Source organism: Pristiophorus japonicus, chromosome 6 (assembly GCF_044704955.1).
Source record: "Pristiophorus japonicus isolate sPriJap1 chromosome 6, sPriJap1.hap1, whole genome shotgun sequence".
NCBI lineage: Eukaryota > Metazoa > Chordata > Chondrichthyes > Pristiophoridae > Pristiophorus > Pristiophorus japonicus.
In genome coordinates, this window is record NC_091982.1 from 252360118 (window position 1) to 252378184 (window position 18067).

Here is an 18067-nt window from a genome sequence, read left to right on the forward strand (position 1 = left end):
GAGAGTCAGCACCTTCAGGAACTGTACCCCAGGGAGAGTCAGCACCTTCAGGGACTGTACCCCAGGGAGAGTCAGCACCTTCAGGAACTGTACCCCAGGGAGAGTCAGCACCTTCAGGAACTGTACCCCAGGGAGAGTCAGCACCTTCAGGAACTGTACCCCAGGGAGAGTCAGCACCTTCAGGAACTGTACCCCAGGGAGAGTCAGCACCTTCAGGAACTGTACCCCAGGGAGAGTCAGCACCTTCAGGAACTGTACCCCAGGGAGAGTCAGCACCTTGAGAGATTGTACTCCAGGGAGAGTCAGCGTCTGTGGAACTGTATCCCAGGGAGAGTCAGCAGATCATTTAGTTTAGGATGATTAATCCTTAATCTGAAGCACTTAGTCCCTTAATCCATAAATGGCACCTTTAAAAGGGAATGGGACCAGATGCACGAGGTTGTCCTCCGACCTGCTCCGCCCCCACCCCCACACCGGTTGGCCAAAGATTGTGGGACCACAAAGCAGCCTGAATTAGAGGAGCAACCCCTCAAATGATGAAAGAGCAGCTGCAAACCCTCACACTCTGCATTAACATGAAGCACGCACTCATCCAGGCTGCAGCAATGGGTGGCCCGGAATGGTTAGACGGGACAGCTCCGTGCAACACTCTCCCACCAGGACCCCTCTGAGACTGAATTCATTCAAATATCAATGAAGTTTTTGGTTACGGTATTAATTAAGCTATTGTTTAAAGTATTAGTGAAATATTGGTTCAGGTATTAGTTAAGGTATTGGTTAAGTTGTTAGTGAAGTGTTGTTTAAGGTATTAGTTAAGCTATTGGTTAAATTATTAGTGAAGTTATTGGTTAAGGTATTAGTTAAGCTATTGGTTAAATTATTAGTTCAGTAATTGGTTACGGTATTAGTTAAGCTGTTGGTTAAATTATTAGTGAAGGTATTGGTGGGTGTATTAATTAAGCATTTGGTTAAGTTGTTAGTGAAGTTATTGGTTAAGGTATAAGTTAAGCTGTTGGTTAAATTGTTAGTGAAGTCTTGGTTCAGGTATTAGTTAAGCTATTGGTTACGTTGTTAGTGAAGCTATCTGTTAATGTATTAGTTAAGCTATTGTTTAAATTATTAGTGAAGTTATTGGTTAAGGTATTAATTAAGCTATTATTTAAATTATTCGTGAAGTTATTGGTTAAGGTATTAGTTAAGCTATTGTTTAAATTATTAGTGAAATTATTGGTTAAGGTACTAGTTAAGCTATTGTTTAAATTATTAGAGACGTTATTGGTTAAGGTATTAGTTGAGCTATTGGTTAAGTTGCGAGTGACCGATTGTTGAAGGTACTTACTTGTGGAAATCCTCAATGCAGTGAATCTGATTGGATGCATCGACAGTGAAGGGGATCCCATCCAGACTGCGGTGACACACCACACAGGTGAAGCATTGTGGGTGGTATGCCTTGCCTGTTGCACGCAGGATGCGCTCCATGATTGATTTAGAGCAGACGCTGCATTGTTCCAGAGTGTTCTGTAACGGAGAGAGACCCGAGAGCCAAAGCGGTTAGACACCAAGGGCAGTAAGTAGCCAGCTGTTCAGCTGAGGCAACAGTATACCCACGCGGCACAGACATTCAAAGCAGCTTACGGGCAGACCCAAGTTATACTAGCAGTTCCGCATTGCCCTCCATTAAAGCAAGACAGAACTGAGCAGATGTCGAGTCCCTGCTGACTGTCCATTCAACTTTAGGTCAACTGCGTTCCTTCAGCTGCTGAGGCCCCGAGCTCTGGAATTCCCTCCCTAAACCTCTCTGCCTCTCTAACTCATTTAAAACACTCCTTAAAACTGACCCCTTTGGCCAAACCTGCCCTAATATCTCCTTGTGTGGCTTGGTGTCAAATTTGATTGATAATCACTCCTGTGAAGCGCCGTGGGATGTTGTTCTATTTAAAGGCGCTATTTAAATGCAAGTTGTTGTTGTAAGCTCTTCTGCTCAGATGAGAAAGATTAAGGGGTGATCGGGATGAGGTCTCGACCTCTCAGAACCAGCCGGCAAGACATAAAACTCTCCAGGGCAGAAGCCATGAACCAGGGACCAAAGTAGGCTGTGCCGTCGGTCATGGAAAGGATACCAAATATTAAGAGGGTGGAGGTAGAGGGAGAGTAAGGCAGGAGAATGATGCATGGGATATCAGCAAAGGAGTTAGCAGAGAACAGACTGCAGCCCAATCAAAGTCACTGGTACAGTGCAGGGCCCAACATCTCAGAAAAGTACCCTGGTCAATCCTCAGTCTGTGCCCCGTTCCCTGATCCCAGCCGGAATGGTTGTTGGTGAGTTCAGTGTCCCATAGAAACATAGAAAATAGGTGCAGGAGTAGGCCATTCGGCCCTTCGAGCCTGCACCGCCATTCAATAAGATCATGGCTGATCATTCCCTCAGTCCCCCTTTCCTGCTTTCTCTCCATACCCCTTGATCCCTTTAGCTGTAAGAGCCATATCTAACTCCCTCTTGAATATATCCAATCAACTGGCATCAACAACTCTCTGCGGCAAGGAATTCCACAGGTTAACAACTCTCTGAGTGAAGGAATTTCTACTCATCTCAGTCCTAAATGGCCTACCCCTTATCCTAAGACTATGTCCCCTGGTTCTGGACTTCCCCAGCTTCGGGAACATTTTTCCCGCATCTAACCTGTCCAGTCCCGTCAGAATCTTATACGTTTCTATGAGATCCCCTCTCATCCTTCTAAACTCCCAAATAAAAGCCCAGTTGATCCAGGGTGAGAGAAGGCACAGGGCCGGGATTCCCGCTCCTGGTAAGTGAGCTTGTGTCGAGTTTGAGCAAGGAAGAGGGCAGGCTTGGGGTGACGCCCTTCATGACTGGATAGTCTGTCAATACTCTTTGCCAAGGCTCACACAGCAGGAACAGTCACCTGGGTGAGGTCTCAGAGAGTGTGCGACAACTCACAGACATGCCCTTGCATCATTCCCCTTTCGCTGTAACAGCTTCTCTTACAGTTACACCACTCCCCTTGCTGCCCCCGCAACAACTGCCCATCTTTCGGATGAAACGTTCAACTGAGGCTCCGTCTACTCCCTCAGGTGGACGTAATAGATATTTCGAAGAAGAGCAGAGGAGTTCTCCCCGGTGTCCTGGGGCCAATATTTATCCCTCAAACAACATCACTCAATCAGATTATCTGGTCATTATCACAATGCTGTTTGTGGGAGCTTGCTGTGCGCAAGTTGTCTGCCGCGTTGCCTACATTACAACAGTGACTACACTCCAAAAGTGCCTCATTGGCTGTAAAGCACTTTGAGACATCCGGTGGTCGTGAAAGATGCTATAGAAATGCAAGTCTTTCTTTCTTAATGGGAACATAGGAAGGAACAGGAGGAGGCCATTCAGCCCATCGAGCCTGTTCCGCCATTCTATTAGATTGTGGCTGATCTGTGTCTTAACTTCATCTACCCGCCTTCGTTCCGTAACCCTGAATACCCTTACCCAACAAAAATCTGTCAATGTCAGTTTTGAAATTTTCAATTGATCCCCAGCCTCAACAGCTTTTTGGGGGGGGGAGAGTTCCAGATTCCCACTGCCCTCTGTGTGAAGAAGTGCTCACTGACATCACCCCTGAACGGCCTGGTTCTAATTTTAAGGTTCTGCCCCCTTGTTGTGGACTCCCCCATCAGAGGAAATAGTTTCTCTATCCTATCAAATCCTTTAATCATCTTAAACACCTCGATAAGATCACCCCTTAATCTTCTAAACTCAGGGGAATACAAGCCCAGTCTGTGCTGCCTGTCCTCATCATTTAACCCTTTTAACCCCGGTATTATTCTGGTAAATCTGCGCTACTCCCTCTCCGAGGCTGATCTACCCTCCCTGAGGGGCGGGGCCCAGAACTGGACGCAGTGACTCCGGGGGTGGGGGGGTGTCTGAGCAGAGCTTTATGGAACTGCAACATAACTTCCAACCCCGTATACCATTTAATGCACCATTACCATTCTGCCTCTTTTGGTTTTCCTTGCTCAGCACATGGTTCCTATTCTAAATATTATACTGAGACGTAGAGGAGTGTAGACGAACAGGGGGTCCTTGGAGTGCATGCCCACAGATCCCTGAAGGGAGCAGGACAAGGGGATAATGCAGTTAACAAAGCATACGGGATACTTTCCTTTATTAGCCGAGGCATAGAATATGAAAGCAGGGAAGTTATGTGTGAACGGTATGAAATACCAGTTCTGGTCACCACATTACAGGAAAGATGTGATTGCAATTCAGAGGGTATCGAGGAGATTTACGAGGATATTGCCAGGACTGGAGTATTTTACCTATGAAGACAGATTGAAGATGCGGGGTCCGTTTTCTTTGGAACATCATCATCATAGGTAATCCCTCATATCGAGGATGACTTGCTTCCACGCCAAAAAGGGATGAGTTCACAGGTGTTTCAATGAAGGACCTAATATTCCAGATCCCGAACTACATCCTGAAGGGTGGAAGATGCCTGTGCGTGGATTTTTTTAACGTGGGGTGACCGTTGCACACCAGCCACCACACGGGATTGACAGAGCGAGGTCTTGGTCCAGTGGCAAGGGTTAACCAGGTCGACTGGAGACCAGCTCTGCTGCACGGACCTAGTGTGCACACATATCGCAATGTGGGCTGGCCTGTGCTGCCCCTGGGCCCTCGCCTCTCCTAGGCCCCGAACTCACGCCTCTCCTGGGCCCCGATCACGTTGCTCCATGATCTCTTGCCGCTCCTTCGCCGCTCCTGCTGTACCGGCCCGCGCTCCAATCAGCAACCTGGTTTGGATTTGGAACAGAGGAGGCTGCGGGGAGATCTTATTGAGGTGTATAAAATTATGAGGGGCCCAGATACAGTGGATAGGAAGGACCTATTTCCTTTAGCAGAGGGGTCAACAACCAGGTGGCACACATTTAAAGTAATTGGTAGAAGATTTAGAGGAGACTCGAGGGGAAATTTCTTCACCCAGAGGGTGGTGTGGGTCTGGAACTCACGGCCTGAAAGGGTGGTGGAGGCAGACACCCTCACCACATTTAAAAAGTACTTGGATGTGCACTTGAAGTGCTGTAACCTACAGGGCTATGGACGTGGAGAGCTGGAAAGTAGGATTAGGCTGGATAGCTCTTTGTCGGCTGGTGCGGACACGATGGGCCGAATGGCCTTCTTCTGTGCCGTAAATTTCTATGATTCTACTGAGTATAAATTACCCCAAGAGAGAATTTTTCAACAGACCATGGTGAAAAAGGACCAGATCTGCAGCTGGGTCTTACTTTCTACACAGCGGACGAACAAATACACGAGCAAATCAGCGGCCGCTAACTCGCACACAGCCTCATTCCAGCAACAGGAATAGGAGGAGGCCGTTCAGCCCCTCGAGCCCGTTTCCCCATTTAATTAGATCAGGACCAATCTCTATCATAACTGCACCTACCCACTTCTGCTCCACATCCCGAAAGTACTTTCATCGACTTCTCTCTCTTGACACAGAGCTGCTGCCAATGTCACGTGATGTTATATGAAAACATTCCCAAGGGGAGCTTTGGCAGATGAAAAACATCAAACTGCCGATCAAACAGCACGATTGTTGGCAAGAGACCCAGCTTGAGTTGGAGCGAGGGGGTGAGAGGTCACTGGCCAACATTCTGTCACATTATTGCATTAAGTACTTCATTCTAAAACAATACACTCTAAACAACTGAGCGTATAAATCGCCAAATAATCAACAGCTGGCCCTGATGCCTAAACATGGTGGATACAGTTTGTAGCGTAAAAACAAAGTCAAAGTTTGTGTGTTCAAGAGCCCATATGGGATTATTTAAGATCTGTTCGTACTATCTACATCAACTTCTCTGAAGATTGTGTGACCTTCAACAGGAGGCTTTGATTAAGCTAATGTAAACTAGCGAGTGATTGCAAAAATAACATTATCACACAACAGATTACACTCCGCATATTCTTCGCTTCATTTGTCCTTTACGAAATTTTGAACCCCTTTTGCAGAAATTGGAAGATGATTAAAACTCCAACTGCTTTGCCTGTGGGGAAAATGTGGCCTGAAAGTGTGTTCAGCACAAAGGCCTGTCGCTCCAACCCACGCGTTCTCCTAGAGTAACAAAGCCAAGTGCCTACGGTGAAGCTGGGTACAACTCGAGCTTAATCCAGCATTAGTATCCATGGCGATGGCCACACGACTGGTCCCTGAGGCAGAGTCGCAATATGACTCTCCACTCTCTGCCACGTGTGGGTTAGTGGTGGGTTAGCGGTGGGTTAGCGATGGGCTAGCGTGGGTTAGTGGTGAGTTAGCGATGGGCTAGCGTGGGTTAGTGGTGAGTTAGCGATGGGCTAGCGTGGGTTAGTGGTGAGTTAGCGATGGGCTAGCGTGGGTTAGTGGTGAGTTAGCGATGGGCTAGCGTGGGTTAGTGGTGAGTTAGCGATGGGCTAGCGGTGGGTTAGCGGTGGGTTAGCGATGGGCTAGCGTGGGTTAGTGGTGAGTTAGCGATAGGCTAGTGATGGGTTAGCGATGGGTTAGTGCTGGGTCAGTGGAGGGTTAGCGATGGGCTAGCGGTGGGTTAGTGGTGAGTTAGCGATAGGCTAGTGATGGGCTAGTGATGGGTTAGCGATGGGTTAGTGCTGGGTCAGTGGAGGGTTAGCGATGGGCTAGCGGTGGGTTAGTGGTGAGTTAGCGATGGGCTAGCGTAGGTTAGTGGTGAGCTAGCGATGGGCTAGTGATGGGTTAGCGATGGGTTAGTGCTGGGTCAGTGGAGGGTTAGCGATGGGCTAGCGGTGGGTTAGTGGCGCACTAGGTCCATGCAGCAGAGCAGGTCTCCAGTCGTCCTGGTTAATCCTTGCCACTGGATAAAGGCCTAGCTTTGTCAAGCCCGTGTGGTGACAGATGGCTGGCCTTTATTGCAAAGGGGATGGAGTATAAAAGCAGGGAAGTCTTGCTACAGCTATATAAGGTATTGGTGAGGCCACACCTGGAATACTGCGTGCAGTTTTGGTTTCCATATTTACGAAAGGATATACTTGCTTTGGAGGCAGTTCAGAGAAGGTTCACTCGGTGAGGGAGTTGACCTATGAGGAAAGGTTGAGTAGGTTGGGTCTCTACTCATTGGAATTCAGAAGAATGAGAGGTGATCTTACCGAAACGTATAAGATTATGAGGGGGCTTGACAAGGTGGATGCAGAGAGGATGTTTCCACTGATAGGGGAGACTAGAACTAGGGGGCATAATCTTAGAATAAGGGGCCGCCCATTTAAAACTGAGATGAGGAGGAATTTCTTCTCTCAGAGGGTTGTCAATCTGTGGAATTCGCTGCCTCAGAGAGCTGTGGAAGCTGGGTCATTGAATACATTTAAGACAGAGATAGACAGTTTCTCAACCGATAAGGAATTAAGAGGTTATGGGGAGCGGGCAGGAAAGTGGAGCTGAGTCCATGATCGGATCAGCCATGATCGTAGTAAATGGCGGAACAGGCTCGAGGGGCCGTATGGCCTACTCCTGCTCCTATTTCTTATGTTCTTATGGTTCCTGCTCCTGATCAGTGTCGAGTGGCGCATGGATTATAGAGAGAGAGGAAATCAGCCAGGGTTCCTACTCCTGATCACTTTTCAATAACCCTTGGATTAGAGAGAGACGGGAAATCAGCCAGCATTCCTGCTCCTGATCACTGTGTATTGACCCTGGGTTAAAGAGAGGGGGAAATCAGCCAGGGTTCCTACTCCTGATCACTGCTCAGTGACCCCTGTGTTAGAGAGAGGGGGAAATCAGCCAGGGTTCCTGCTCCTGATCACTGGTCAGTGACCCCTGGGTTAGAGAGAGGGGGAAATCAGCCAGGGTTCCTGCTCCTGATCACTGGTCAGTGACCCCTGGGTTAGAGAGAGGGGGAAATCAGCCAGGGTTCCTACTCCTGATCACTGCTCAGTGACCCCTGGGTTAGAGAGAGGGGGAAATCAGCCAGGGTTCCTGCTCCTGATCACTGCTCAGTGTCCCCTGGGTTAGAGAGAGGGGAAATCAGCCAGGGTTCCTGCTCCTGATCACTGTCCAGTGACCCCAGGGTTAGAGAGAGGGGGAAATCAGCCAGGGTTCCTGCTCCTGATCACTGTCCAGTGACCCCAGGGTTAGAGAGAGGGGGAAATCAGCCAGGGTTCCTGCTCCTGATCACTGCCCAGTGTCCCCTGGGTTAGAGAGAGGGGAAATCAGCCAGGGTTCCTGCTCCTGATCACTGTGCATTGACCCTGGGTTAGAGAGAGGGAGATTTGGGAGGAGCCTGGTGTTTTGAGGTCTGATGCTAAGTCGCTGCTGCCCTCAATGAGTTAACGAGCTAGTGTGCGAACGAACACACCTCTATATATCGCAGCGTCTGTCTGAGGTTACCTGAGGGCTGTGTCTTTATCCCACTGCAATTATCAGCATCAATGAGACTATTTGTTGAGTGAGATCTCAGTACAGGGGAGAGCAGAGTGACGGAACCTCCCATCTCCTCACGACATCTCAAAGTCCCGAGCTGTGGTCTTATTTTCCATTGGGCAAGTAATAGCGGAGAGGAGACTGGGGTGGGACTCCGACACAAGCACTGCAGATGTGGAATTGCCCAGAAGCACTGAGAAATGTTACAATTATAATAATAAAGGCGTCATCACTGGAAACTATGCATTGTCCCTCTAGGCTCATCAAACACTCCCATCAGATACAGGCTCATTGCGTGACTGCCTCGGGTCAGTGAGTGTAAGTGGTAGACTTTCTACCCACGGCAAACATGGCTCATGTATGGGAGGGGTGGTTGGGGAATCATAGAAATTTACAGCGCAGAAGGAGGCCATTCAGCCCATCGCATCCACGCCGGCCGACAAATAGCTACCCAGCCTAATCCCACTTTCCAGCTCTCGGTCCGTAGCCCTGTAGGAAAGGGTACAGAGGAGATTTACGAGAATGTTGCCATGACAGGAGAAATTTATGAGGAAAGATTGGATAGGCTGGAGTTTAATTTTCTTTGGAACAGAGGGGGCTGAGGGGAGATTTAATTGAGGTGTATAAAATTATGAGGGCCTAGATGGAATGGATAGGAAGGACCTATTTCCCTTAGTAGAGGGGCACTTCAGGTGCACATCCAAGTACTTTTTAAATGTGGTGAGGGTTTCTGCCTCTACCACTCTTTCAGGCAGTGAGTTCCAGACCCCCACCAACCTCTGGGTGAAAATATTTCCTCTCAAATCCCCTCTAAACCTACCAATTACTTTAAATCTATGCCCCCTTGTTATTGACCTCTCTTTCCTCATAAATTTCTCCTGTCATGGCAACATTCTCGTAAATCTCCTCTGTACCCTTTCCACTGCAATCACATCTTTCCTGTAATGTGGTGACCAGAACTGCACGCAGCACTCTAGCTGTGGCCTAACTAATGTTTTATAAAGTTCAATCATAACCTCCCTGCTCTTATATGGCACACTGGAACCCGCTCCGCACTGGAACCCGCTCCGCACTGGAACCCGCTCCGCACTGGAACCAGCGCCTTACCTGCCCTTCTGGTAGCGATTTAGTGGGAGTCTGTGAGTAAGGCTCTGAACTCTAACCCCTGTGTAAAGCATTCATTGATTGGACATTATGAAGTTGCGTATGCCTACTCCTAGGCAGGCCTGTGCCCTCCGACACTCAACCTGCGTCACCTGGATAAAGTACAAGATCATGCCTATGCTTCACATCAGGATGTTGGGGCGGATATTCATAACAACAATTATTTTTATTTGTATAGCACCTTTGATGTAGTAAAATGCCACAAGGCACTTCACTGTAGTGTTAAAAGACAAAACAGATAGATTTGACACCGAGCCACATAAGAAGAAATTATGGCAGATTACCAAAAACTTAGTTAAAGAGGTTGGTTTTAAGGAACATCTTAAAAGGAGGAAAGAGAGGTAAAGAGCAATTATAATCAGGGATGCTCAGGAGGGCAGAATTAGAGGAGCGCAGGCATCTCGGGGGGTTGTGGGGCTGGAGGAGATTACAGAGATAGGGAAGGGCGAGGACCATGGAGAGATTTAAAAATAAGGATGAGAATTTTGAAATCGAGACGTTGCTTAACCGGGAGCCAATGTAGGTCAGCGAGCACAGGGGTGATGGGTGAACGGGATTTGGTGCAAGTTAGGACACGGGCAGCCGAGTTTTAGATCACCTCTAGTTTGCATAGGGTAGAGTGTGGGAGGCCAGCCAGGAGTGCATTGGAATAGTCAAGTCTAGAGGTAACAAAGGCATGAATGAGGGCTTCAACAGTGGATGAGCTGAGGCAAACGCAGAGATGGGCGGTGTTAGGGAGGTGGAAATAAGCGGTCTTAGTTATGTTGCGGATATGTGGTCGAAAGCTCATTTCAGGGTCAAATATGACAGCAAGACTGCGAACAGTCTGGTTCAGTCTCAGACAGGAGTTGGGGAGAGGGATGGAGTCAGTGGCTGGGAAACGGTAACAATAGTTTCGGTCTTCCCAATATTCAATTGGAGAAAATTTCTGTTCATCCATTACTGGATGTCGGAGAAGCAGTCTGACAAGTTAGAGGCCATGGAGTGGTCGAGAGAAGTGGTAAGGAGGGAGAGCTGAATATCGTCAGCGTACATGTGGAAACTGACAATAGCTCTCAACTGATGCACTAGTTTGAATCTCATATTTCTGGTTGTCGCTTAGATAGTGCATGGCCTTCAAAGCCTAGCCTTGATTTACAACCCTTTATCCTCAAACTAACTCTACCCTTAACCCTTCATCAATATATACACCAGTTCCCTGTGCCCATTACCTCATCCCAAAGACTCACTGCACAGAGGTCGTGGGTTCAAATCCCACTCCAGGGTCTTGAGCACATAATCCAGGCTGACACTCAGTGCAGTGCTGAGTGGGCGCTGCACTGTCGAAGGGGCAGTACTGAGGGAGCACCGCACTGTCAGAGGAGCAGTACTGAGGGAGCACTGCACTGTCAGAGGGCCATTACTGAGGGAGCATCGCACTGTCAGAGGAGCAGTACTGAGGGAGCACTTCACTGTCAGAGGAGCAGTACTGAGGGAGCATCGCACTGTCAGAGGAGCAGTACTGAGGGAGCACTGCACTGTCAGAGGGCCATTACTGAGGGAGCATCGCACTGTCAGAGGAGCAGTACTGAGGGAGCACTGCACTGTTGGGGGGGGGCAGTGCTGAGGGAGCGCCACACTGTCGGAGGGGCAGTACTGAGAGAGCGCCGCACTGTCAGAGGAGCAGTACTGAGGGAGCGCCACACTGTCGGAGGGGCAGTACTGAGAGAGCGCCGCACTGTCAGAGGAGCAGTACTGAGGGAGCACTGCACTGTCAGAGGGGCACTACTGAAGGAGCACCGCACTGTCGGAGGGGGCAATACTGAGGGAGCGCTGCACTGCCGGAGGGGACAGTACTGAGGAAGCGACGCACTGTCGGAGGGGGCAGTACTGAGGGAGTGCTGCACTGTCGGAGGGGCAGTACTGAGGGAGCGCTGCACTGTCGGAGGGGCAGTACTGAGGGAGCCACTGTACTGTCAGAGGGGCAGTACTGAGGGAGCCACTGTACTGTCGGAGGGGCGGTACTGAGGGAGCCACTGTACTGTCGGAGGGGCTGCCTTTTGGATGAGACGTTAAACCGAGGCCCCGTCTGCTCTCAGGTGGATGTCAAAGATCCCATGGCACCATTTCGAGGAAGAGCTGGATGTCAAATTGTGTTTGATAATGCTCCTGTGAAGTGCCTGTGGAGGTTATACTCCAATAAAGATGCTTTACAAAAGGTTGTTATAGTTGTTATTGGGGTAACAGGTCGGAAAAAGTCTCCAGGTGACGTCCCGTGAATCCTCTAGCTTCACATCCCCAGCAGCATTACAGCAACCATCCAGCAGTCACTTACACCCCTGCTCCCTCCCCCAGATATTTGAAGTTCAGTTTAACTTCAGTGGGGAGTCTGGGGGCCAGTCAGGTCTGGGTTAACAGTGCAGTGTCGCGGGCATTCGGGAATTATTTTAAAAATCATTCTCGGGATGTGGGTGTCGTTGGCAAGGCCCGAGAAAGTAATGGTGGACCTTCTTCTCGAGCCAACTGAGTGTCTCACTGGCCCACTTCAGAGGGCAGTTAAAGGTCAACCACGTTAGTGTGGGACTGGAGTCACACATAGACCCAGACCGGGTAAGGACGGCAGCGTTCCTTCACTAAAGGACATGAATGACCCAGTTGGGTTTGTACGACAATCCGACAGCTTCACGGTCACTTTTACTGACACCAGCTTTTTATTTCCAGAATTTGTTTAAATTGAATTAACATTTTCAAACAGTCATGGTGGGACTTGATGGATTATTAGTCCAGTAGCAGAACATGATGCCAGTAAGCTAGTCAGAGAGACAGCACTGACATTGTACAATCAGGTATTTGCAGTAATAATGTGGAGGACAAATTCATGGAATGTATACAAGATAGTTTCTAGATCAGGATGTTGAGGAACCAACTAGGGACCAGGCTGTTTTAGATCTAGTATTGTGCAATGAGAAAGGGTTAATTAATAACCTTGTAGTAAAGGGGCCCTTATGAAAGTGTGACCATAATATGATAGAATTTCATATTGAGTTTGAAAGTGATTTATTTAAACTGAAACTCAGGTCTTAAATCTAAACAAAGCAAACTACGTAGGTGTGAGGGGAGAGTTGTCTAAGGTAGATTGGGAAACATTAAAAGGTATGACTGCAGACAAGCAATGGCTAGCATTTAAAGAATTAATACATAATTTACAACATACATTCCTTTAAGGCACAAAAACCCCACAGGAAAAATGGTCCAACCGTGGCTAACAAGAGAAGTTAAAGATAGTATTCTATTAAAGGAAGAGGCTTATAATGCAGCAGTGAGCCTGAGGATTGGGAGGATTTTAGAATTCAGCAAAGGAGGACCAAGAAATTGATAAAGAAAGAGAAAATAGAATGAGAGTAAACTAGCGATAGACAAAAAACAGAATGTAAAAGCTTCTATAGATATGTAAAAAGGAAAAGATTAGCAAAAGTTAATGTGGGCCCCTTGCAGGCTGAGACAGGAGAAATTATAATGGGGAATAAGGAAATGGCAGAGAAATTAAACACATACTTTGTGTCTGTCTTCACGGAAAAGACGCAAAAAAACCTCCTGGAAATAGTGGAGAACCAAGGGTCTAACGAGAATGAGGAACTGAAAGAAATTAGTATTAGTAAAAAAATAGTACGGGAGAAATTAATGGGACTGAAAGCCGATAAATCCCCTGGACCTGATGGCCTACATCCTAGGGTTTTGAAAGAGGTGGCTATAGAGATAGCGGATGCATTGGTTGTCATCTTCCAAAATTCCATAGATTCTAGAATGGTTCCCGCAGATTGGAAGGCAGCAAACGTAAGCCCACTATTTAAGAAAGGAGAGAGAGAGAAAAGAGGGAACTACAAACCAGTTAGGTTGACTTCAGTTGTAGGGAAAATGTTAGAATCTATTATGAAGGACGTGATAACAGGGCACTTAAAAAAATAACAATGGGATTGGGCAGAGTCAACACGGATTTATGAAAGGGAAATCATGTTTGACAAATCAGTTAGAGGTTGTAACTAGCAGAATAGAGAAGGGGGAACCAGTGGATGTGGTATATTTGGATTTTCAGAAGGCAATCGATAAGGTGCCACACAAGAGGTTATTGAACAATCAACTCTGTTGGACGGGCCACATCACCTGCATGCCTGACACGAGACTCCCAAAACAAGTGCTCTACTCGGAGCTCCAACACGGCAAGCGAGCCCCAGGTGGGCAGAGGAAACGCTTCAAGGACATCCTCAAAGCCTCCTTGAAAAAATGTAACATCCCCACCGACACCTGGGAATCTCTGGCCCAAGACTGCCCAAAGTGGAGGAAAAGCATTCGGGAAGCTGAAACACCTCGAGTCTCGTCGCCGAGAGCAAGCTGAAGCCAAGCGTCAACAGCAGAAGGAGCGTGCGGCAACCCAGACTCCCCACCCACCCGTCCCTTCAACCACCGCCTGCCCTACCTGTGACAGAGACTGTCGGTCCCGCATTGGACTCTTCAGTCACCTGAGAACTCACTTTTAGTGTGGAAGCAAGTCATCCTCGACTCCGAGGGACCGCCTATGATGATGATCAAACAAAATTAGGGTTCATGGGATTGGGGGTAATATACTAGCATGGACTGAAGATTGGTTAAATGACAGAAAACAGAGAGTAGGAATAAACGGGTCATTTTCGGGTTGGCAGGCTGTAACTAGTGGGGTACCGCAAGGATCGGTGCTTGGGCCCAGCTATTCACAATCTATATCAATGATTTGGACGAGGGGACCAAATGTAATATATCCAAGTTTGCTGATAATATAAAGCTAGGTGGGAATGTAAGTTGTGAGAAGGATGCAAAGAGACTTCAAGGGGATATAGACAGGTTAAGTGAGTGGGCAAGAACACGGCACATGGAATATAATGTGGAGAAATGTGAAGTTATCCACTTTGGTAGGAAAAATAGAAAAGCAGAGTATTTTTTAAATGGTGAGAGATTGGGAAATGTTGGTGTTCAGAGGGACCTGGGTGTCCTTGTACACGAATCACTGAAAGTTAACATGCAGGTACAGCAAGCAATTAAGAAAGCAAATGGTATGTTGGCCTTTATTAGAAGAGGATTTGAGTATGAGTAAAGATGCCTTACTGCAATTATATAGGGCCCTGGTGAGACCACACCTGGAGTATTGTGTACAGTTTTGGTCTCATTGCCTAAGGAAGGATATACTTGCCATAGAGGGAGTGCAACGAAGGTTCACCAGACTGATTCCTGGGATGGGGGGATTGTCTTATGAGCAGAGATTGAGCAGACGAGGCCTATATTCTCTAAAGTTTAGAAGAATGAGAGGTGATCTCATTAAAACATACAATATTCTTACAGGGCTCGACAGGGTAGATGCAGAGAGAATGTTTCCTCTGGCTGGGAAGTCTAGAACCAGGGGTCACAGTCTCAGAATAAGGGGTTGGCCATTTAGGACTGAGATGAGGAGAAATTTCTTCACTCAGAGGGTGGTGAATCTCTGGAATTCTCTACCCCAGAGGGATGTACATGCTCAGTCGTAGAGTATATTCAAGGCAGAGAATGATGGATTTTTGGATATTAAGGAAATCAAGGGATATGGGGACAGTGCAGGAAAGTGGGGTTGAGGTCGAAGATCAGCCATAATCTCATTGAATGGCGGAGCAGGCTCGAGGGGCTGAATGGCCGACTCCTGCTCCTAATTCTTATGTAATGCTGACACAAGCCTGTAATACAACCACTCCCAAAGGAGTACATTGTAATGAGAACGTTTAGAAGCTGATGTTTGTAAGGGGACTGACGTGCATGCCAAGAGATTGAAATCACCCACGTGAGCCTCAGTTGATTCATTGAGTGTGAACGGTTGGATGTCTATGAGGTACACACAATCTATACACGTCTGACTGTGAAATTACAGATGGTAGGTGGTCCTTTACTCAATTTATTTCTGTCATGGCAACCACCCGACTCGTGCGTTGCATTCTGGCTCGGCCATTATAATATCACAAACTGAAAAGCCTCTTGCGTACTTTACGAAATTCATTCATCTAAAAGCTGAGAAACAGGAAGTTAAATGATGAAATGGTGATGTAGGAACATGAAACGATATACCAAAGGTTCTGAGCAACCTCCGATACTGTCACCTGGAGCTCTCTGTCACACTGCGATGGATTTACGCTTCAGACTGTACATAAATATTTGTTGTTATCTTCTTAGATAGTGACTGGCCTTCAAAGTCTAGTCATGTTTTATAGACCTCCATCAATCATATTCTGTTTGTACAAATATCAGCTGAGGTATTCCATTTCAGACTGACTATCAGATGGAGCGCTTGTAGATAAAGAGTCTCTTGTTGCTGCACCTTCAGGCTCAGTGGCTTACTGCAATGCTCGGATGTGGGGGACAGACACACCTACCACAAGACCCCGTGTTCCATGCCCACTCTTCGCTCAGTTAGCTGATCACATGAGGGGGCGTGGGGGGAGTGGGGAGGTGAGGAGGCGCAGGGGGGGGTGAGGGGGGGCGGGGGGAGTGCGGGGCGGTTGAGGGGGCATGGGGGGATGAGGGGGCACGGGAGTGAAGGGCGCAGGGGGGTGAGGGGGTGCTGGAGGGGCGCGGGGAGATGGGGGGTGCGGGGGGGGGGGGTGTGAGGGGGCGCGGGGCGTTGAGGGGGCGCGAAGGCGAATATCAGCCACACCTTGCGTTCCTGGTCATCATCCAGTCATCATCATCGGCAGTCCCTCAGAATTGAAGAAGACTTGCTTCCACTCTAAAAGTGAGTTCTCAGGTGACTGAACAGTCCAATATGGGAATTACAGTCTCTGTCACAGGTGGGACAGACAGTGGTTGACGGAAAGGGTGGGTGGGGAGTCTGGTTTGCGGCACACTCCTTCCGCTGTCTGCATTTAGTTTCTGCATGCTCTCGGCGATGAGACTCGAGGTGCTCAGCGCCCTCCCGGATGCTCTTCCCCCATTTAGGGTGATCTTGGGCCAGGGACTCCCAGGTGTCGGTGGGGATGATGCCCTTTATCAAGGAGGCTTTGAGGGTGTCCTTGAAATGTTTCCTCTGCTCACCTGGGGCTCGCTTGCCGTGTAGGTGTTCCAAGTAGAGCGCTTGCTTTGGGAGTCTTGTGTCGGACATGTGGACGATGTGGCCCGCCCAACGGAGCCGGTCGAGTGTGGTCAGTGCTTCGATGCTGGTGATGTTGGTATGAGCGAGAACACTGACGTTGGTGCGCCTGTCCTCGCAGTAGATTTGCAGGATCTTGTGGAGGCAGCGCTGGTGGTACTTCTCCAGCGCTTTGAGGTGTTTACTGTATATGGTCCATGTCTCTGAGCCATACAGGAGGGTGGGTATCACTACTGTCCTGTAGACCATAAGCATGGTGCCAGATTTGAGGTCCTGGTCTTCAAACACTTTCTTCCTCAGGTGATCAAAGGCTGCACTGGCACACTGAAGGCTCGTTGTCGATATCTGCCCTTGCTGATAGTAAGCTCCCAAGGTATGGAAAATGGTCCACGTTGTCCAAGGTCGCACCGTGGATTTTGATGACCGGAGGCCAGTTGTGTGTGACGGGGTCAGGTTGGTGGAGGACCTTTGTCTTACAGATGTTTTAGTGTCAAGCCCATGCTTTCGTACGCCTCGGTGAAGATGTTGACGACGGTTTGGAGTTCGGCCTCTGAATGTGCGCAGACACAAGCGCTGTACTGTAGCTCGACGACAGAGGATGGGACAGAGCTTGGATCTAGCCCATAGGTGACGGTTGAACAGGTTCCCATTGGTTTTGTAGTTTAGTTCCACTCCAGCGGGGAGCTTGTTGAGAGTGAGTTGGAGCATTGCAGTGAGGAAGATCGAGAAGAGCATTGGCGCGGTGACACAGCCCTGCTTGACCCCGGTCCAGACGTGGATTGGGTCTGTGGTGGATCTATTGCTCAGGATCACGGCCCGCATGTCGTCGTGGAGCAGGCAGAGGATGGTGACAAACTTTTGGGGGCAGCCGAAACGGAGGAGGACGCTCCATAGACCCTCACCGTTAACAGTGTCAACGGCCTTTGTGAGATAAAAGGCCATGTACAAGGGTTGGTGCTGTTCCCCGCATTTCTCTTGTAGTTGTCGCACGGTGAAGATCATGTCTGTTGTATCCCTTTGTGGACAGAATCCGCACTGTGACTCCGGGAGGAGCTCTTCAGCCACAGGGAGAAGACGGTCGAGGAGGATTCGAGCGATTACTTTCCCAGTGGCCGACAGCAGGGAGATTCCTGTGTAGTTGCCGCAGTCGGACTTGTCCCCCTGTTTGAAGATGGTCACAATCACTGCATCTCTGAGCTCTCCCGACACGCTCTCCTCCCTCCAGGGAGTGAATATCAACCAGAGCCCGCGTTCCTGGTCATCACCCAGTAACCCCTGCAGGGAAGCATGTGGCTATGGACAGGACTGGGCTCAGCTACTCCCCATGGAAAATAACAGAACCTCTGGGAGAGAGAGG

At 48.6% G+C, this 18067-nt stretch overlaps 1 protein-coding gene across 6 annotated transcripts in view; it reads right to left on the reverse strand.

Annotated features, from left to right (window-relative positions):
• Positions 1-18067, reverse strand: part of lpp (LIM domain containing preferred translocation partner in lipoma) — a 487813-nt gene that overhangs the window by 4175 nt on the left and 465571 nt on the right. For all 6 annotated transcript variants that reach the window (XM_070883830.1, XM_070883835.1, XM_070883832.1 and 3 more), the window contains one exon: positions 1340-1518. In XM_070883830.1, the coding sequence (XP_070739931.1) occupies positions 1340-1518 (179 nt within the window). The remainder of the gene's footprint in view (positions 1-1339; positions 1519-18067) is intronic.